At 32.0% G+C, this 21315-nt stretch overlaps 2 protein-coding genes and 3 long non-coding RNA genes across 10 annotated transcripts in view; 2 read left to right on the top strand and 3 right to left on the bottom strand.

Annotated features, from left to right (window-relative positions):
- Positions 1-349: 349 nt before the first annotated feature.
- sip3 (septin interacting protein 3) lies at positions 350-7870 on the bottom strand. Its single transcript, XM_075289813.1, has 6 exons — positions 7500-7870; positions 7285-7341; positions 6995-7183; positions 3754-4558; positions 1570-1802; positions 350-1507 (listed from the first exon to the last, which is right to left on the bottom strand). Exons 1-6 carry the CDS (start codon positions 7623-7625, stop codon positions 1019-1021), a joined length of 1899 nt encoding a protein of 632 aa, XP_075145928.1. The 5' UTR covers positions 7626-7870; the 3' UTR covers positions 350-1018.
- Positions 7871-8691: 821 nt separating this feature from the next.
- Positions 8692-9405, bottom strand: LOC142238173 (uncharacterized). Its single transcript, XR_012722674.1, has 2 exons — positions 9288-9405; positions 8692-9222 (listed from the first exon to the last, which is right to left on the bottom strand). It is a non-coding gene; the product is annotated as an uncharacterized LOC142238173 (long non-coding RNA).
- A 1878-nt stretch (positions 9406-11283) lies between these two features.
- On the bottom strand, positions 11284-12650 carry LOC142220602 (uncharacterized). Of its 2 annotated transcripts, XR_012717894.1 has the most exons (4): positions 12295-12650; positions 12125-12186; positions 11633-12059; positions 11284-11568 (listed from the first exon to the last, which is right to left on the bottom strand). It is a non-coding gene; the product is annotated as an uncharacterized LOC142220602 (long non-coding RNA). The 2 variants fall into 2 exon arrangements; XR_012717893.1 differs by having other exon boundaries at positions 12125-12648.
- Positions 12651-15089: 2439 nt separating this feature from the next.
- LOC142238170 (uncharacterized) lies at positions 15090-15835 on the top strand. Its single transcript, XR_012722672.1, has 3 exons — positions 15090-15193; positions 15251-15564; positions 15622-15835. It is a non-coding gene; the product is annotated as an uncharacterized LOC142238170 (long non-coding RNA).
- A 1527-nt stretch (positions 15836-17362) lies between these two features.
- faf (ubiquitin carboxyl-terminal hydrolase-like faf) overlaps positions 17363-21315 on the top strand; it is a 39036-nt gene continuing 35083 nt past the window's right edge. For 3 of the 5 annotated variants that reach the window (XM_075289808.1, XM_075289812.1, XM_075289811.1), the window contains exon 1: positions 17363-17484. The gene's annotated coding sequence lies outside the window, so the exon portion shown is untranslated. Of the gene's footprint in view, positions 17615-20824; positions 20963-21315 lie in introns of those variants that run through there. The other 2 variants (XM_075289809.1, XM_075289810.1) reach the window with 2 other exon arrangements.

Here is a 21315-nt window from a genome sequence, read left to right as displayed (position 1 = left end):
AATTATGCATACCGATGTACTAGACAAACATTAAGTTCGATATTAAGCCATTGTCAAAAATTCCCTTTGTGTGTCGATAATAAAGTTTCACAACAAATCTTATCTCTGGTATCCAACCCACGGAAATTCCTGTTGAATACCGAAAAGGGAATTTTGAAATGTGTGTTAGCATGTAAACAATCGATAACATTATGCTAACAAAAATTTCGCTGCCATACATTTTCTTAGGTTTAGCTGAAATTTTGCTAAGTATGAAGTATCTAGCACCCTGTACACTTGTACATAATTGTGGCATATTTGCTGTCTTTAGCCTTTATAAGTATTTCTTTTTAATTATCAAAGAGTATAGTTATTATAGTTTTATAGTTATTTTTTTGTTTTATTTAAATTCTAAATATAATTATAAATTATTTAAATACATGTACATTAATAATATTTCTTTCTTTTCATATATCATATATTTAATTTAATTTCCCATTTGTCTTTGCTATCTTTGTTGTTGTTGTATGTTCCTTCCTTTCATTTGTTTATCATTCAAAGTTAGTGTTTTTGTCTTCTTAAATTTATACACAATATATGTTATCTACATACATCATACTGATTTTAAAATATATATATCGTTAGATTATTTTTTGTTTTTCATTCTTTACGATAGAATTTTTATCGGTTGTTGCAAAAAGTTTGCTCGTTTTCATATTTTTTAGATTTCATTTTTTGTTTGTTTAATTTAAGGAAATAAAAGTATTCAGACCAGATGTTTAATGCACAAAAAAAGAGAAAAAGACATTTTTTAACAAAAAAAAAAAAAAAAAAAAAAACAATTTCTACATATTCGATTTATGTAAAAAAGTGATTTAATTTCTACATTGAGGAAAATAATGCAAAAGAAAAAAACAAAAAAAAAAAATAAATGTATATATTTTTTTCGTTATAAAAAAACGTTTTCAGTCCACCTTCAAAATATAAGAGTTAAGTTTACGATAGATCGATCATATATAAAATTGAGCCTTAACATCCTTTATTCTGTAGACGTTTTATGTTCTTCTAGAAATTTTAGGCGCCTTTTACGAAGTGCTGCCAACGTGGTTTCTGTCGCATCAGATGATGTTGTTGGTGATGCTACATCATCATCTTCTCCACCCAAATCTTCTATGGTTACTTGATTGTGTTTGGCAACTGGAGTCTCTTCTTTAGTTTCTTCCTGTTTTGTTGTAGCTGTTTGTTGTGGTATTGATATCCCTGCTGCTGCTGCTGCCGCTGATGATGTGGATGGTAATTCTGGTGATTTGCTTTCAATGTTCACAACTTCATTGGGTGATTTATCTGTATTGGAATTTATACCAGAGGTCGATGGTACCTCACTACTTGTATTATTTGAAATAGTCGTAGCATCAGCCGTTGTACCTGTATTTGGAGCATTTGCAGATATACTACGAGGTGCCACTAGTTGATAATTAGTCATTAAGACATTCGCAGCATCTAGCATTAATTGAATATTACGCAGAAGCTATAATGGAGAAAAGAATTAGATACACTCATGGTTTGGATGATTTGAAACCAAAACAATACCTTTATACGTTCTTCAACATTTTTCCTTTCATTTCCTTCCATAGCCCTTAATTCTTCATCGGTAAAAGAGGTTAAATTTGGTGGCATTGGTGGTGGTGGCACCGCATATGGAGCCACAAAGGGAAATGGAGGTGGCATCATCAGTGGAGGTATCATAGGTAAACCAGAGAAATTCGGTAAGCCATTTGCCCCAGAACCGGCTAGATTTGGCAACGTAGGCATGGGTACTCCAGCTAAAAATAAAAACACAATAATCTGTTATATACAAAATTTTTTCTTTTGTCTTCACGGAAAACAAATATTACCAAAAATTTTCAATTAAAATGTTAATTGAATTAAAAAAAAATATTCATTAAAAATGATATTTGTTTAAAATTAATTTTTTAATTAAAACAAAAACCAAATAATTTTATAGTTGATATTATCATATCCGTGATTGACTGCATTAATTAATGGCCTGTTCCTGTATATCGAACGAAAGCTTTCTTTCGTATTCCAAACGAAAGAAAATTGATTTTTGTTATTTTATTTCGAAAGGCAAGTCACTTCATATTTTGTTGTCGAGTAATAAACGAACATATACAATAAGTGTCAAGAAAAAAGTAAAAGCATTGTTAACATTTGAATGAATTCTCAGGCCAAAAATTTAAAAATACTCATTTTTAATAATCAATGTATTCTCATACAAACGAATCGAACTTTCAAAAATCCAAATTCACTCGAATTCGAGTGACTGCCTTTCTTTCGAACTGGGTTTCGTTCGATATACAGGAACAGGGCATAATTTCGTGATTGAAGCCAAAGAAAATCTTTGTTCAAATTCAATAAAATTGAAATTGCTTTTACCATAGAACTAAAATTATCAATTAAAAAATTATTTCTGGCCTGTTCATGTATATCGAAAGAAAACTTTCTTTCGTATTCCAAACGAAAGAAAATTGATGGCCTGTTCCTGTATATCGAACGAAAACTCATTCGAAAGAAAGGCAGTCACTCGAATTCGAATGCATTTGGGTTTTTCTATTTTTGAAAGTTCGTTTCGTTTGTATGAGAATACATTGATTATCCAAAATGAGTATTTTCAAATTTTTGGCCTGAGAATTCAGTCAAATGTTAACAATGTTTTTACTTTTTTCTTGACACTTATTGTATATGTTGACACTTATTGTATAAAATATGAAGTGACTTGCCTTTGATATTCAATGTATTCTCATACAACCGAAACGAACTTTCAAAAATATAAAAACTCAAATTCATTCGAATTCGAGTGACTGCCTTTCTTTCGAATGGGTTTTCGTTCGATATACAGGAACAGGACATTCATGTAATTATAAAATTAATTATAGCCTGTTTCTGTATGTCAATTCGTATTTCAAAAGAAATTAATTTTGGTTTCTTTATGTCGAAAAGCAAGTTACTTCATATTTTGTTGTCGAGTTGGAAACGAACGTATATCATAGGTGTCAATGAAAAAGTAAAAACATTGTTAACATTTGAATGAAAGTTTGAAAATACTCATTTTTGATAATCAATGTATGTATTCTCATACAAACCAAACAAACTTTAAAAAATACAGAAACCCAAAATGATTCGAATTCGAGTTACTGCTTTTCTAACGACTGGGTTTTCGTTCAACATACAGAAACAGGGTGTGAATTTGAATCAGAGAACGGCTGCGATCTACCGCAACCGACCAGTGTATTTAGTAAACACGAATATTTGCAATCTTAAAACACCAATTAGTAAAAAAAAAATCAACCACTAATATCCAATGCAACCGACGACTGTCGGTGTTTGTTAGTATGAGTGTTGGTCCGTAGTAAAGCAATCACACAAATTGGTTACCCATATCTCAGCAGTTTGGTATTCTCTCATGTTTGTTACACTTAGGTGCCACACTCGTTTTTTGTTTACCGAGCGTTGTTACGATGTCGATTGGTTTAAGATTGCAAGACACTGCATACGAACATTGTTATATACCAGTGGTGTTTTTATTATCGCATTTGTATCAATGTAAAAGATTGCATGGTAATTGGTGTCTTACTCACAGCCACCGACATTTTGTGGGTATGATTGCAATACGAAAAAAAAGCCGCCGGTTGCAGTTCTCTGATGTGAATGGATTTGTTTTGCTTAACAATTAATGTTTTATTTGAATGATATTTTTGCCTTCATATTTCTTACCATTAGGGGTAAAAGCACTAGCATTTGTCGGAGGAATTGGTGGAGCATTTTCAGTTCCCGCCGTTGCATTTGGCGTAGGTACATTGGCCGCGTTGTTTACTACTGGATTAGCTGCTGCATTTACATTTCCATTATTATCATCTTGCCTTGGTAAGGCGGTAGAATTTGTAGCCGGCGCCCTTAAAATATTCAAACGGCACGTTGGACAAGTTTGTTGACGTTGGAACCATGATCTCAAACAGGTTGTGTGGAAAATATGACCACATGGCAATTTCTTCGAATGATTAACCATATCCTCTCGACAAATAATGCAAATATTATCCGATAATCTCAATTCTTCTGGTGTGGCATCTGGATACAAAGTATTCATATTGCGAATAGCTCTTCGTGACATTATAACATCACTCAAAGCCTTCTTAAAGTTGCGTATTGTAAAGAACATTGGTCGGAATACAAACATGGGTAGAGCATAGAATTTCGCCATTATCACCACAAACAACACATACAGAATAACCTTGATGAAACCAATAAATAGTTCGGTATATAACAAGAATACGGCTTTATTCTCCCATGGCGTGTCGGTACGCATTTCTGCTGCATGTAGTACATATTTAATAGCTGTACTAGCTACAACAGTCAAGAGAATGGCATACTCAAAACCAAATACCAATTGTACACTAGGACCGCGGGCCAAAGCAGAATTGTAGGCATGCATAAGCAGCATATAATCGAGGGAGCCTAATACCATTAATAGGCTGGCAACGCGTATATGAAATAGCCATCCAAGAACAGGAGAACGTTCCATCTAGAGAATTTTGGAGAGAGAGAGAGAGAAAGGGACTCTATTATATTTGACTTATTCTATATTTTATAATTTATTGTTTGTTTAGTGATCCGCGCAATTACACCCTTATATTTTTACAATTTGATTGTTCCAATACTTAATTAGCTTGCTTAAGTTAAGAACTGCTAATTCCTTAACTTCTCAAAGTATTCTAAAGCAATGCATTCCAATAGGTGATGATCGATTGTCCTGGATGCACTCTATGTAGAGTGATCAAAACTGGCGTAAAAACCTTTTACGAACGTCTATATCCTTTTGCACCGCTCGTCGGTTTTATTGAAATTTTAATTTTTGTTGGACCCGTAAAACAGGTCTCAACTAGCGTGTTTCGATTTTTGTAAATTACATGTTAAATTGCCAATTTAATGCGACAATAAAAAAATAAACTTTTTTAAACCGATGAAATCCGGTTAAAAAAACGGATTATCTCCAACCTAAGCATTCTGTAAACTCTGCTATCCGATAATGAGCTGTTATAATAGGTTGGTGAAACGAGGGTGGTACGATAAGTACTTAGCCGTAACGTTTGTAGTCAATATAATTCAAGCTTTGAGGTAAACCTATTTAAAAACAAGCAGGCAAAGTGAGTTTTTTCTGCAAACTTTGTACTAGCACAGCGGTGAGCGAAGTATGCTAAAAATCCTATCATTACTAGTCCACAAACAACTTCAAACCCTTTATGAGTTTTAAATTCCTTTTTACTATGTATAATAGGTTGGGCGTTTGGAGTTTGATTTTAAAATTTTTTCTTAATACTAGAGCTTTATTCGGCTTTTGCTGACTTTTTTAATGCCACGTGATAGTGATTGTAATCACAATCAAAATATTTGGTAAAGTTGACTTTTCCACTTTTTTTAAAATGTAGACACAAAAAAAAAATTTGTCTTCAATCACGAATTTAATTGATCCATTTAATTTTTAATTGAAATGTCTTCAATCACAGAAACGGTAGTATCAATTAAAAAATTAATTGAGTTAATTAAAAAATTAACACTGAAACATATGTATAGTCAGGCTTGTAAGATGGGTATCTGGCATTTTCTTTTCAATAGCATAATAATACAAATTCCTTAATCTTCAATTAGCCAATTAGTCCAATTAGCTCGCATTTAAAATTGTAATTAATGTAAAGTAATTGATTTGGACGAAAAACCAGCCTGCGTTGATATCAGGCTAACATAAAAAAAAATTGTTACTACTAATTTTTGTGATTGGTTTTTGTTTCAATTGAAACATTGAAACAATTAAATTTTTAATTGAATATTTTTTAAAACTCAGTTAAGACTTATTTTGGAAAATTTTCCGTGAAATTTTTTTCTGTGTATGTATAAATCTAGCTTTTGATTTTTTTTATTGGAAGGGACGAATATCCGACCTTTCGCCTTTTAAAACTTGGCAAACTCGATTCTTTTGAATACTCAAAAATTTGGAAAAATCGAATATTTAAAATCTTTTTTGAGTAGTATTTAAAATGTTGATTTAAGTAATTGTATAAGGCCTTTGTAAGGCTTAGTTACATATGAAAATAAAATAAATTAAATTAAATACACAATAATATTCACCATAAGTATACATATATCTTTTAAAATAATTTTAAAATTAATAATAAAATATACACTTACACTCTGAAAAAAAAAAAAAAACAGAAAAATTCGAATCTAATCCCTTTGTCAAAAGCCAATTAGCCGATTTTGGCCAATATCCGAATTTTAGGTAAATTTTCAAAAATATCAAAAATCGAATTTGAAGATTACAAATATCTAGGCTTTTTGACAAGAAGTCCACTTTTCGATCTTTTTATCAAAAATTCGATTAGTCGAAAGTTGGAATTTCGATTTTTGTATCCCCAGTTCGCTCTAAAGCTCTTAGGCATGTTTTCGTTGCCTTTGAAATAAAGGATTTATGTCATCAATAGCACACCCACTTTTTTCCATTTTGCCAATTAAAACTCCATGAGGGGGCTGACCAGATATTCATCTAAAGTTAAATCTAGATACACAGATGAGCCAATATTCAAATATTTGGGAGTAGATGCTTAAGAGCATTTTGAAGTTCCTTATGTACAAATACCATTGGACATTCATAAGATAAGAATATTTACGGTATAAATTGTATATGTACACAAGTTTCATTTTAGCAAAGATGATTTCATAATTAGCAATTATGTGCTTATGACGACAAATATCCCTCACATACGGTACGGCTAAGCAAATGTAAATAAACAAATTTTGAATGTACGAAAACCATTGTACACGTTATAATAAGAAATATTCACAACTACAAACAAATCCAATTGAGAACTTTAAAATCGGACTGATAACGTCACCTGACTTTATCTGAATATATAGAGCGACTTCTATATCTCCTTCAAAGGCATTAATGCCTAATAATACTTACAAAATCAACACGTTCTTCAGCCAACCAATGGAATGATTTTAGAAACAATAAAACTGTAAACAACGCCACAAATCTTGGATTGAAGTCATCACGAAATACCGTAAAGGCCAAACATGTTTCGGTAAGGGCATACCAAAAACGCTCCAACAAATGTTCAAACTCGGCTGCACGTAGAGTACCCAAGAAAATCTATAAAGGATAAAGAATATAGCATCATTATTATCATTTGACGGCTCTTATGAACGTTATACGTGTTTCATATAGATGCAGTGGAAGACACGATAACTTACCTTTCGCAATAATTTGCCAAACATAAATACAATTGCGAAAAATTGTATGTAAATTACCTAAAACGAAATTGAAACAGTATTTTGAAACAATGAGGTCATCTCGCAATATGTATGTTGTTATATATGAAACACCCGCCACCCACTTGCCCTGACCACTTTGTTGTTCCACAACAACATACATAGTACTACTCCCAGCCAAAAATATATACACTTACCGCCATGGAGGCATTCGATTTGGTGATATACACCACCGCCGGATAGAATTGTTTTTTCTGGTACCAGGCATTCCCAATGACGGTACTGGTCAATGCCATACAAATAGTGGAAAGCAAGAGTTGCATTATGGTACTGTTGTTTATTCGTACAGCCCAATTGCTTATCGAGACCAGAAAAATATTAATCTTGCCTTAACTTTTTTCACTTGGCAAATTTTAATCTGTAACGCACATATGCAAACTATTCTTTAGTTATCTCTAATGGGGACAACGTTATTTTGATATTTTTGACCACATACGACATGAAATTTAATTATTTTTCTTCTGTCGGGAAAATAAAATATATGAGACACGTACCCTCAGAGACCATCGATAGCACTATCGAAATTATCGATAGCCTTATTATTAGACTACAATCGATAGTTATTTTCCGATAGCGATACATCACACACAAAACATCGGTGGATAATTAGGGTAGGTAAAAACAAAATAAAATGCTAAATATCAGGTATTGTAAAAGGAGAACCATTATGGTCTACAACAGATGGTGTTATTTGCCAGTATCTCGCTTTCTATGAGTTCTAGAGCTCCGATGCACGGTTGCCATTCAATTCAAAAAAAAATTCCAAGAATATTCTACAAAAAATTTACCAAATTTTTAAAATCTCATTTTGAAGCAAGGTATGTTAATACTACGTTGGCACTAAACACGAAATCCCGCAATTTAGAACAAAATCTCTTTATGACCTTTACAGATTATCAGTTATTCCGGACGACAGTGCTTGTGTCGAACATATCCCATATATTGGCCACAATATAAGTTAAGTCCGAAGGCATAATCGATACTGCTGCATGTTTATGGGATCCCAATAAACACAAACGTTTGAAAAATGCTAAATTTCAACAAATTTTCAAACATTTTTTCAAAGGATTAGGGTAATATTCAAGTTGAGAAATTGTTGAGAAAATCGCGTTCTCAACAAAAAACAGACATTACCCTCAACAGTGAAATTCAACACATTAGCAATAATATCTCAAGTGTTATCCTCAAATTGAAATGCATCGCTACTCAATAATTTGTCAAACAATTTTCGATGCGAGTCAAATTCAAAATTAACATCGTTGCAAATGCTTTTCAACCTAAATTTGTATGAATGATATCCCCACTTCAAATTGAAAGTCAAAGGCAAAATTCTAAGAATTTTGTATAATTTATTCATTTTCATCAAAATAAAATATATAATAACACACTACACTACATAATACACTACAATACCAATTGATAAATAATAATCTTATTAAACATATCAACAAATAAGAAAAAAAAACAAACAAACAACAAAACTTTAAATATCTTAAACATTATTAGTAAACACTTTTGCATTGATAATTCGATTTCCTTCCTTTTGGTTCCTTCCTTTTATTAACATGCGGGCAATTTGAAATTAGGAACGTACTGAACCACGTGTTAGAATTGATTTCCAGCAGAAGGAATTCACAAAATATCAATTTTAAACTGATAATAGCATATGAATTAAACTGACGATGTGATGCACATTTTCATCCAGAAGCTGTTGATTTCAACAATTTGTTGTTTTTAACAATTTTAATTGGTTGCACTTGTAATGTTTCTGGAAACTTTTTCTTGTCGATAAGCCACTCATTTTTCATTAGCCAGCTTCTTATTGTTTGCAAGAATGTAGCATCCAAAGATTTTAGTTTTCTGCAAAGAGATTTAAATTTAGTGACTTCTTTAAAGTGTTGATTTAATTTTTCATATTGACGTACCAATTATTATAAACTATTTGAAGCAGTTTCAGTTTATTTTCCACCATTTTTCATTGGCCAGCTTTTAATGTTTTCAAGAACGTAGAATCCATAATTTTAGTTTTCTGCACAGAGATATAAATTTAGTGACTTCTTTAAAGTGTTGATTTAATTTTTCATATTGACGTACCAATTATTATAAACTATTTGAAGCAGTTTCAGTTTATTTTCCACCATTTTTCATTGGCCAGCTTTTAATGTTTTCAAGAACGTAGAATCCATAATTTTAGTTTTCTGCACAGAGATATAAATTTAGTGACTTCTTTAAAGTGTTGATTTAATTTTTCATATTGACGTACCAATTATTATAAACTATTTGAAGCAGTTTCAGTTTATTTTCCACCATTTTTCATTGGCCAGCTTTTAATGTTTTCAAGAACGTAGAATCCATAATTTTAGTTTTCTGCACAGAGATATAAATTTAGTGACTTCCTTAAAGTTTTATTTCATTTTTTATTTTCACTTACCTATTTTTATTACTATTTGGTTACATGTCTAAAATTTGGTTATATGTCTAAAATTTTCCATTTTTTTTATTTCTTGCAATTGACCACGAACTTCGTTGCACAAATAAGTATTGAAAACCACATGGTTTTTTCGTTGCATTTTAGGGTAGTGTTTTGTCAAAGTTTTCTCATATTAACTTCAACACCTTTTCAAAGATTTCGTCAATATTTTTGCAAATTGGAAGTAATTCGCAAACAATTTGAAAATGTATTGAAGATGAGCTATTTCAAGTCAAGTTGAATTTATGTTGAAAATTATATTTACCCTCAAACTGAAAAGTTGTTGCATTTGAAAAACGCTCATCCTGTGTTTATTGGGATCGATACCATAATTCGTATTGGCTACAATGTAAGTTCTCTACAAACACAGACATTACCCAATAAACACAAACGTTTGAAAAATACTAAAATGCAATAATTTTTCAAACATTTTTTCAAAGGATTAGGGTAATATTCAAGTTGAGAAATTGTTGAGAAAATCGCGTTCTCAACAAAAAACAGACATTACCCTCAACAGTAAAATTCAACACAATAGCAATAATCTCTCAATTGTAATCCTCAAATTGAAATGCATTGCTACTCAATAATTTCTCAAACAGTTTCCAATGTGAGACAAATTAAAAATTAATATTGCTGCGAATATTTTCTAACCACAATTTGCATGAAAGTCAATCCCAGTTCTTACTGACGTCAACACTAAATTTCTAGTGATTTTGTACATTTTATTAATTTTTTTCGTTAAAAATATAATAATATTAAAAATAACATTAACAATACATAAAAATAATAATATGTTATAATACCAATCAAAACATAATTATCTTATTAAAGGTATTAATAGCTAAAACTATCAATACAACTTTAAATAACTTAAACATTTTTCATGTATAATTTCCCCCATAATGTTGGTGTCACATAACTGTTAATTAATTAATTATTAATTAATATGCTCACAATTTCAAATAATTACTATCGAGGAACTTGATGGCCTGCGTGTTAGAATAGATTCCATCAAGAGGAATTCACAAAATATCAAACTGATGACGGAATGTAAATTGATGTAATGCACATTTTCATCCAGAAGTTCTTGATTTAGGAACTGTTGCACTTTGTTTTGTTGTTGTTGTAACAGTTTATTGTGATCTCATCCATTTCATGTTATACGCTTGGTACATCAGCTTGTTGGCAGATCAAGGAACTCTGCGACTAAGGTGGGGTGTGTCCAGAGTGATCTGGTGGTAAGTCGGGTTGGTTTGGCGGGGCAAAAGAAAAGATGACGCGTGTCGTGTGGCCCTTGGTTGCAAACTGGACAAACGTCAGCTACGCTGCTATCAATCACCGATATGTAGGAATTGAGGCGGCTGCACTTGCCGTGGGAGGTCTCTTTCCTCCGGTGCTATGGGCGGTGGTCGGACTCCAAGAACAGGATTAACCTTGTAGCTTCTCACCGCTTCAGCTACAGTATCCTCATGAATCCTGTTCAAACCTGCCTGGTACGCTGCTTGATCTAGAGGCTCTCTTTTATAGCGCTGGATCTCGCGCTCTAGATTATGTATATCAACCCTTACGTTCCTGGGTGGTGGTTGTGTATCCATAAGATGGTGGTTTGGATGATTACTTTGTTTTAATTGGTTGCACTTTGCAAGTTTTCTGGAATCTTTTCTTTGTTGTTTCCTTCATCATTTTTTCACCGGTCAACATCTTCCAAGAATATAACATCCAATGATTTTAGTTTTCTGCAAAACAATCGAGTTTTGTGATTTCCATTACGTTTTCATTTCACTTTTTATTTTGACTTACCAATTATAATTACCGTTTTGGATTAATTTCAGTTTTATGTCAATAAAAATAACTGACCACGTACTTCGTGGCACAAAATGTATTGAAAACCACAAAATTCCTCAAGAACGTTGGTGTCACAAAATTGTTGTAAAACTCATTAAAATTCGGGAAATTAGCAAGGAACTTGATGACTAGAGAGTTAGAATAAATTTCCAGCAATTTCAATTCACAAAATATCAAATTAAACCGATGATGCGATGTAAATTAAACTATAGGCGTGATGCGAATTATCACCCAGTAGTTGATATGGAAAAGCATAAATACCAAGTTTAATTCATTGTACTTTGATTTATGGAAACTTTCTCTTTTCGATAAGCCACCATCATTTTTCATTGGTCAACCTCTTAATGTTTCCAAGAATGCAGCATCCAAATATTTTAGTTTTCTGCAATGAGATTTAAACTTAGTGACTTCTCTAAAGTGTTGATTTAATTTTTCATATTGACTTACCAATTATTATAAACTATTTGAAGCAGTTCCAGTTACTTGTCCAACATTTTTTCATCGGTCAGCTTTTTAATGTTTTAAAGAACGTAGAATCCATAATTTTAGTTTTGGGCAAAGAGATATAATTTAGTGTCTTCCTTAAAGTTTCATATCATTTTTTTATTTTCACTTACGTATTATTAGAAACTATTTGGAGTAAATTCAGTTTTTTGTCTAAAATGTTTTTTATTTCTTTCAATTGACCACGAACTTCGTTGCACAAACAAGTATTGAAAACCACATGGTTTTTTCGTTGCATTTTAGGGTAGTGTTTTGTCAAAGTTTTCTCATATGATCTTCAACCCCTTTTCAAAGATTTCGTCAACATTTTGGCAAATTGGAAGTAATTCGCAAACAATTTGAAGATGTATTGAATATGAGCTGTTTCAAGTCAAGTTGAATTTATGTTGATAATTATAGTTACCCTCAAACTGAAAAGTTGTTGCATTTGAAAAACGCTCATCCTGTGTTTATTGGGTTCCGTCCGGAAAAACGTATACTCTGGACGACGCTTAATGCGCTTTACAGACTATCAGTTATTCCGGACGGAATGTCGGTGTTTGTAAAGAATCTTAAGGGCACCTTATACGGTCGGATAAACCCTGCGACACAACACGTTGCGGCGACAAATCCGATAGTATAAAGTCGTGTTCGGCTGTCGCGGGGACGTGTTGGCATAAAATCAAAACAACTTTGATTTTTTCTGGTTGGGTAGCATAAATCATTAGGTGTAAGGGGATGTTCGACAAAAATTATCAAAGACATATTTATTTTTACATTAAAAACAGGCATTTCTGCAATGAAATTAATGATGGATCGCCAATTCTGTTTGAAAATTAAAGAAATATATAAATCTAAATCAGTATTGTGGCAAAAACGTGGAAAATTCCACTTCCAATCAATGGAAAACCAGGCGACAAGTATTTTGAAATTCATAAAGTAATTTGTAATATATGAAATGTGGATTACTTCAGGAATCATTGTTTGGCACATATACCAGGATTTTCTTCCATTTTTTTAGTAAAAAATGGTTTCACCCATAAATCTTCATACAACTTCATTGTTTGTTTATGCTTCTTCTTATTGATTCATGTAGTCATCACATTTGTTCGTGCAGTGTAAGGGCAAAACTTGAACGAACACACAACAAATAGACGAACCTCTGTCGGAGTGTTTATCCGACCGTATAAAGTCCGCTTTACAGTGTGTCGAATCGACTTGTCGGCGATGACTAAATAATCGGTAATTGTGTTATCGATCCCATAAACATGCAGCAGTATCGATTGTGCCTTCGGACTTAACTTATATTGTGCACAATATATGGGATATGTTCGACACGAGCACTGTCGTCCGGAATAACTGATAGTCTGTAAAGCGCATAAGATGAATATAGTTCTACGTATACACTTCTACACACACTATAAAATATGATCCAAGACATAATCGATGATGAGTAAAAATCGATAAATGTGTTACGAATCACATTAACAAGCTACAGCATCGATTATAAATTATGGTCGAATATAAATTAGGGTGTCTCGAAAAGCAGGACACGGGCAATTTGAAGGGAGAACATATATTATGTGTGACCACCATGAGGGATATGTCTAGAACAGTTCGACATTATCGTACGGATAAACTTATAATTTGAACGATTATTTTAACATGAAGGACGCATTAAGCGAATTTATCGATATATTTGTTATCGCCGACAATTCTTATCATTTGAACACACTGTACTATTCTTTACAAACACAAACATTTCGTCCAGATAAACTTATATACACCCAGAGAAATGGTTGGTTGCAATTCGATCATTACAATGAGGAAATGATGTCAGTAACTTATTTTTTGTTACAAGAACAATGTTTTGATTATTTTCCCCATTATACATCCAACATGACCATAAAAAAGTTCACAGGATCAAAACGAAATTCCCATAACCATTCAATTGGTTACAATAACCAATGCCGATAAATTTGGTTGTATGCTGCATAAAATTGTTGAGCTAACCACCAGCATAGAGAGACCTACATCATGGGAATCAACAAATGGTTGGTACAACCAAAAGTTTAGTATACTAATAGAATCTTAGTTCAATTATTGGGCGGGCGTAAGGTAGTTGTTGCAACAAATAAATATTTATATCAACATCGAAATGGTAAATGGTATGACGCTACAAAATTTGCAAAACGGGGAACAACATTTACTTGATAATAGTCCGCAATACATTGAATAAAGTTTATCCCATAGAAAAGAAGTTGCCTTCAGGTAAGTATCGCACCGATTTATAAAAAAGGAATATTACAAAAGTTTCCATAAAAATTGCAGGCTTCATACACCAACAAACACAAATACTTTTTACGGCAAGCGAGCTTTTTTAATGTATTAAAAATACAGGAAGAATCTAAGTCGATCTGTATTTATATCTAGAGGCTTAAGGAAGAAATTTCTGGCAAGTATATATTGAATTAGGTTCTGTAGTTTGACCACATAATTGCAACCTAATAACCATCTGTCATTGATATACAAACATTACCTACAAAATATTGTAAATTGTAATGTAAATTGATCTCATGTATATGTAGATCAAAAGCCTTTGTTGTTAGCACCTTTTGTATTTATTTTCGTAGTTTATTATGATTGTAAATATTGTAATAAATTAATAAAATCCCAATATAATCTGCCCTTTTATTTAATATTGGAATTTGGTTAGGTACTATGTTCATTCGCAAGAATGAACATAGTACCGGCCTTAATATGATATAGCGACAACCAATGCAAAGTTGATCCAACCCTGCCAGCATTTCAAAGTTCCATTTCAACCTCATCGTTACCACAGACTCGTAAATGTCACTTCAACCATCATGAAAAGGTACATCAAAAAGTACATGCAAGTAATTTGCCATCCCTACTGTTAAAAAAGCCATTTTTTTGTGAAACGCCAAGCGCAAGCAGCTTGTTATATTTTAATTAAATAAAAACGAAAATAAAGTTCTGAAAACATAGATTATACGCTTAAAATTGTGAAAGGTATATTGGTGAACAATTTGGTGATTTTCCAAATGGAATAAAGTGATTGTTTTTCAGATATTTTACAGACACGCTGCCTCCATGGAATAAAAACACTGGTTGATAGACGCAGCAACATGTAACTCGCTACTTCCCTGCCAGCATTTCAAAGTTCCATTTCAACCTCATCGTTACCACAGACTCGTAAATGTCACTTCAACCATCATGAAAAGGTACATCAAAAAGTACATGCAAGTAATTTGCCATCCCTACTGTTAAAAAATCCATTTTTTTTGTGAAACGCCAAGCGCAACCAGCTTGTTATATTTTAATTAAATAAAAACGAAAATAAAGTTCTGAAAACATAGATTATACGCTTAAAATTGTGAAAGGTATATTGGTGAACAATTTGGTGATTTTCCAAATGGAATAAAGTGATTGTTTTTCAGATATTTTACAGACACGCTGCCTCCATGGAATAAAAACACTTGTTGATAGACGCAGCAACATGTAACTCGCTACTTGTAACTCAACATCATCATTAATGCCAAAAATTATGTTAAATGTAATGTGATAGTGGTATAAATGTTATATTTTGAAGAATTTGTAAATGTTTAATCAAATTAATAAATATCTAAACAAACGTGTTTTACTCGACCACAATGATTCTTTTACAACTATCTTAAAATGCACTTTTTCTGATTGTTTGGAGGGTCCCTTATTGGCGTCGTTCTAAATTGATCTATAAAGGCACCTAATAATTGCACTCATGCGAAACATTTTTGTAGTAACTTGGCGTGGTACAACTTCTCAATAGTGACGGCGCTTTTCCGACGAGTTTTTGATGTCGTATATGATTGTTTTCGACGTAGTGGGGATTCTCAAAAGAGTCCCCAAATTCAAAAAATGTTGGCAGGGAACATACTACCGTGCAGTTACAATTGTCAAATGTTAGTTGTGCTGACAGATATCATTGATAGTTGATGGAACCACCTGCTTTCGGTTGGCAAATCATTCGGTTGAGGCAACGAATTTGTTTTCTGGGTATACGGTGTCCTTACCAAGCATGTTTTGGAGTTTGAATTGTTTATATTTATAAGCATTTAAAAACGAGTCGTTTTCCCTATACGAAAAATTAAGTTCAAAACACGAGTTTTCCTCCAAAACACGTCAATTTTATAATGTAAATGCCTCTAATGTGGAATATGCACTGACTGAACATATTCTTTTCAAAATATATGTCAAATCAAGGCATATTATATGCCTTAATGTCAAATTATTAAAATTAATTTCATAGAAAAAACGAATAAATTCGGAACATAGGGAAAATAACTTAAAAAAATGTTCCCTTTGCAATCGCGATATTTATTTGAACAAAGGGTGCGTATATTTGAATTTAGAGTAATGCTATGTTCCCACTGACTCGTTTTCCTCATTCGTTTTTCCAAAACATTTCACCGTTCACACCGAGTTGAGATGTTTTAGTTTGACGGTTGCCATGGAATCTCGAAATTCCCATTTACTCTAAATTCACATATATGCAACGTATGTTCAAATAATTACCGCGAACGTAAAGGGAAACAAATTTTTAAGTTATTTTCACATGTCCATGTTCTTCAAAGCCTTTGTTTATCCTTTTTTTTCTATGAAATTTATTTCAATATTTTGACATATATTGTGAATAGGGTATGTTATTCGGGGTATATTCCAAACTAGGGGGGTTCACATTCTAAAATTGACGTGTTTTTGAGGAAAACTTGTGTTTTGTACTGGAGTTTTTATATGGGGAAAACGACTCGTTTTGAAGTGCTTATAAAGGGAAAACATTTCAAACCCCAAAAAATGCTTTGTGAGAACGCCATATAAATGGGAATTTCGAGTTTCCATGGCAGCCGTCAAATTAAAACATCTCAACTTGGTGTGAACGGTGAAATTTTTTGGGAAAACAAATGAGAAAAACGAGTCAGTAGGAACGTAGCATAACTGTCACACTAACACATTTCAACTCGGTGTGAACGGTGAAATGTTTTGGAAAAACGAGTATGGTACGAACGACCCATTGTCCATGTATCTCGCAATGCGATGATTTATTGTACAAATTATACTTAAATCTGAATGCCCCATGATAACATCAAGCAGAAAAAATGAGTACTCAGGGTTTAAGTAATCCATAATTAGAATCTAGTTAAAGTAGCCGCTAACCACTTTCCAGCGAATTTGCGAAAATCCAAGCAGCACGGCAAAACGCAATTTTTGGGAATATTTAATAAGAAAAATAACTGGAGAAATAAGTGATATAAATAGAAGAAAAAGTAAGAAAACATACACACATCAAGCTGACTTAAAGATTTTGCATGAAAAAGTTTTAAAGAACATACCAAATTGAATTGAATACATACAGATTAGAAGCAAAGATTCGCAATACGACGACAAAGAAAAAAGGTGAATGAAGTAATCAAGGGATCGGAGGAGAAGAAGCTAACATTTCATAAATTTAAATATGACCAGCAAAAGGTCGCCATTTTGTCTGAAACCCCTATTTCAATATCTTGGAAAAATGTAATAGTTTGAAAAAATTATCAATTTTATAGGTATGAATTTGACTTGTGAAAAAATCGCGAAATCTAGCCGAGCAAAAGACTGCAAATGTAAATAAGAACTATAGAGAAACGAACAAAATCCGAACAAAAGAAACCGTGTAAAACATATATATGGAAAATAAAAGAAGAGAGAAAACAAGAGAGTGAGTGCTTCAGTGATGACAAATTGTTAAACTATCGTACTATATTCCGTTCTCACATCGATACGGAGACCGTACAATTGTGTTGTGTTTCGAAAAATCTTTCTACATCGAGATTTGGAAGAAATTGTTTAAAGTATAATTTTTTAGGTAGATTAATTAGAAATGGTGAGTCCTATTTCGAAAATTCTATCCAAATATAGTAATTGAGTTGCTCGGAAAAATAGTGGTGTCGTCTTCCCAAGAATATAACATCTGTTGATACAGAGCAATTTTTTTTTCAATTTATTTGTTCGAAGTTTCACACACAATAAGATATTATAATCTTTTGATTGCAGTATGTGATTTGATGGGGAAGAGGTTCAAGTTTAAATAACTTATGCTATTAAATATATAACCCATAAAAGACGTTTCAATAGATTAACGACCTTATTCATAAAACCATTAACAATGGAGAACAACAATTATTGGTAAAAGAAACATTATTGAGAATAAAATATGTAAAGTGATTTTTTAAACATATTAGCGTTGTGAATGAATTGTATTGATGAAAGCAAAAAGTTCCATAGATGGCATTCTGTGAGAAAAAAGCGCTGTTCTGAAATTAGAAGTTGGTGTTGTTGAGGTATTAGAAGGATTCTCCGTTTAGTCCTTCGGAATCGTAATTTCTTATTCATTGTCAACATGAAGGATTATTTTTTTTTTGGAATAGATTGTTATGGAACCGGATGCGGCAAAGTAATCAAAATACCTTTACCAAAGTGGCACCACTAATGGAAATGCTGAAACAGCAGCATAATCTCGTAGTTTGCATTTGTAATGGTTAAAGCTTATATGTAGTTTTACTTGTAATTCGAGTAATTATGATCGCAATCTAACTGATAAAGGAAAGAAATTCTGCGCATTTTGTCATCCATATTATGCATTGACCGTTTTTTCAGAATGTCTCGTAAGTCCATTAATCAAAATAGATTTGAATAACAAAATTGTAATCAGAATTGAAAAGTTAAGTTTTTCAAAATTTGGAAAAGTCAAATTTTCAACTTTTTTACATTTGTAAAAGTCGACTTTTTGGACTTTCCATTTTTTAGAATTATTGATGTATGCAGATATGTATTCCTTTTAAAATAAATGATGTCATTTATAGACACTCTATGAGTTTCCATACACACAAAAAAATTTTTTTCTGATCCAATTAATTTTTTAATTGAAATGTCTGCAATCACAGAAATGATAATATCAATTATCAAATTATTTGATCCAATTAAAAAATTGATACTATTAATTTGAGTGATTGATTTTTGTTTCAATAAAAAAATTAGTTGACTCAATTAAAATTTTAATTGAATATTTTTAAAAACTCAACTAAGATTTTAATTGGAAAAATTTTCGTGAAATTTTTTCTGTGTAGAAATATTTCCATAATATTCCTCTTTTAATCCTATGTGAACTTTTCCAAAGGTCGGTTTATTTTACAAAAAAGTCGATTTTTGACATTTGCTTCCGTATTTTATACGGATACAATACGGATAAATTACTAAACAAATTAAATCATTTTTGAATCTAAAGAATAAAATAATAGTATACTATTCTTTCAAAACCGTAGTTTTACGAAAATAAGGTGGGTATTAAATTCCAGTTTAGCCGCTAAAGGTGGGTAATAAGTTCGAGATTAGCCGCTAAAATCGCTAAAGTGAAAACTAAATCAGTAAGAAAAAGGCATAAAATTATACATATTTGTTGCAAATATTTTTATAACTTGATGGGGAAAAGCCCAAATCAAATTTTCAAAAAGTTTGTATTCCTTAAAATGGATTATTAAAGAAAAGTAATCATGAAAAAAGGACGATTTTAGCGGCTAAACTCGAACTTAATACCCACCTTAAAATCGAAAATAAATCATTAAAAACAGTAAAAAATATACTTCTTTAATGCAAATTTTATTAAAAATTGATGGGGAATACCACAAAACAACTTTTCACAAAGTTTATATTCTTTAGAAGAGTAATCGTGAAAAATTTCGATTTTAACGGCTATACTCGAATTTAATACCCACCTTTAAATTTAAAAACATACGGGTGTGGAAATTGCTCAAAATTGTCGTATGTGACGCTTAAAAAAAGTGAATAATTGTTTCTCACTTAGACTATTCAGTCCATTGCGACACCAAAGTGTCTCGTGCCCGATTGCAGCTTCATACTAATTCCCCTCATTCTAAAATCCCATAATTTATTTGAAAATTACCAAAATTTTGTGAAAGTATGCAACAATATCTATAATTTGACCAAGTTTTAACCTTATGTATTCGATATAACCCAAATGAAATCTAGAAAACTAAAAGAAATTGTGCTTAAAAGTTTATGTATTGCAACGAAAACTTGAGGCAAAACTTATTTTTTTTATTACTGCCCTTACTTTGAGGTCTTTTTTAATGAAAGTTCGATTGTAATTGTACCATGGATAGTTCACATAGTTAATACATATATCTTGGATGAAGACAACGGTAATAAACGGGAATTCTCAGGTTAAGTAAATGAAAAACTACCAGCAATAAGTAGATGTGTCTAAAAAGTACTTTTTGGTGGTTTTCCATATTTGTACTTTTGTATTGTAATATTTACGACTTCTCATCACTGGAGTACGAATGAGCGAGTGAGAGTGTAGGAAAGAGAAGAAAACTCGAATTCTTATTGGGCGGATGCAAAAAAAATCGGTGTTTTCGGAATTGTATGCACAATACAAGAACAAACCGACGAAAAGAGAATTGCATTAAATGAAAGAAACAAGGAAAAAACGCAAAGAAAAATTTAAAAGAAAAAAATTGCAATCGTTCGTTCTGCTTGCTAGACGTTATAACTTCCGATGAAAATTTGGAAAATATCTTTGAAAATAGATACTTGGCGTGTTTAAAAACTTCTAAAACTAATAAATATTGTGTTTAACTAAAAGTGGTAATAAAATGCGATGCTGAAGTGAAAATAATTAAAACAATTCTGAATTTGCAAATTTAGCCCACAATTGTCGTCGGTGTACGGCAAATGATGTATGCGGTCAGTGTATATGAATGTGTGTGTGTGAATGTGTTCGTTATGAAAATCGATAATCGTCTCTGTTCACAATTTCTTTTGCATTTTTTTTTGTTATGTGGTTTAAGAAATTCCATTTCATTTGCCGATATTCTCATTTGAAAGACTTTAAAAAAGTAATAAAAGTGAAAATAATATAATTATTACACTTGCAATTCGCAAAATGGGAATAATATCTGTGTATGTCATAAGTAATACAGAAATGTGATATGCAGGGGACAGACAACGACATATGATGTTGGTCGATGAGACGAGAGCGATGATGGTGACGGTGGTGTAATATAGAAAGGGTTTTCCAAAAGCCCATCCGTCCATAT

Source organism: Haematobia irritans, chromosome 1 (genome assembly GCF_050003625.1).
Source record: "Haematobia irritans isolate KBUSLIRL chromosome 1, ASM5000362v1, whole genome shotgun sequence".
Classification (NCBI taxonomy): Eukaryota; Metazoa; Arthropoda; class Insecta; order Diptera; family Muscidae; genus Haematobia; species Haematobia irritans.
Note: the sequence above shows the minus strand (reverse complement) of the source record. Positions and strands in the feature narration are given on the sequence as shown.

What these genes read in the sequence shown, in the direction of transcription:
- sip3 (XM_075289813.1), bottom strand. Translation starts at nt 7,625, where the DNA reads ATGCAACTCTTGCTTTCCACTATTTGTATGGCATTGACCAGTACCGTC. An exon ending in CTGAAGAACGTGTTGATTTT is followed by an intron (nt 4,559 to 6,994) that starts GTAAGTATTATT and finishes AAAATTCTCTAG; the next exon opens with ATGGAACGTTCTCCTGTTCT. An exon ending in TAGTGCTTTTACCCCTAATG is followed by an intron (nt 1,803 to 3,753) that starts GTAAGAAATATG and finishes TTTTATTTTTAG; the next exon opens with CTGGAGTACCCATGCCTACG.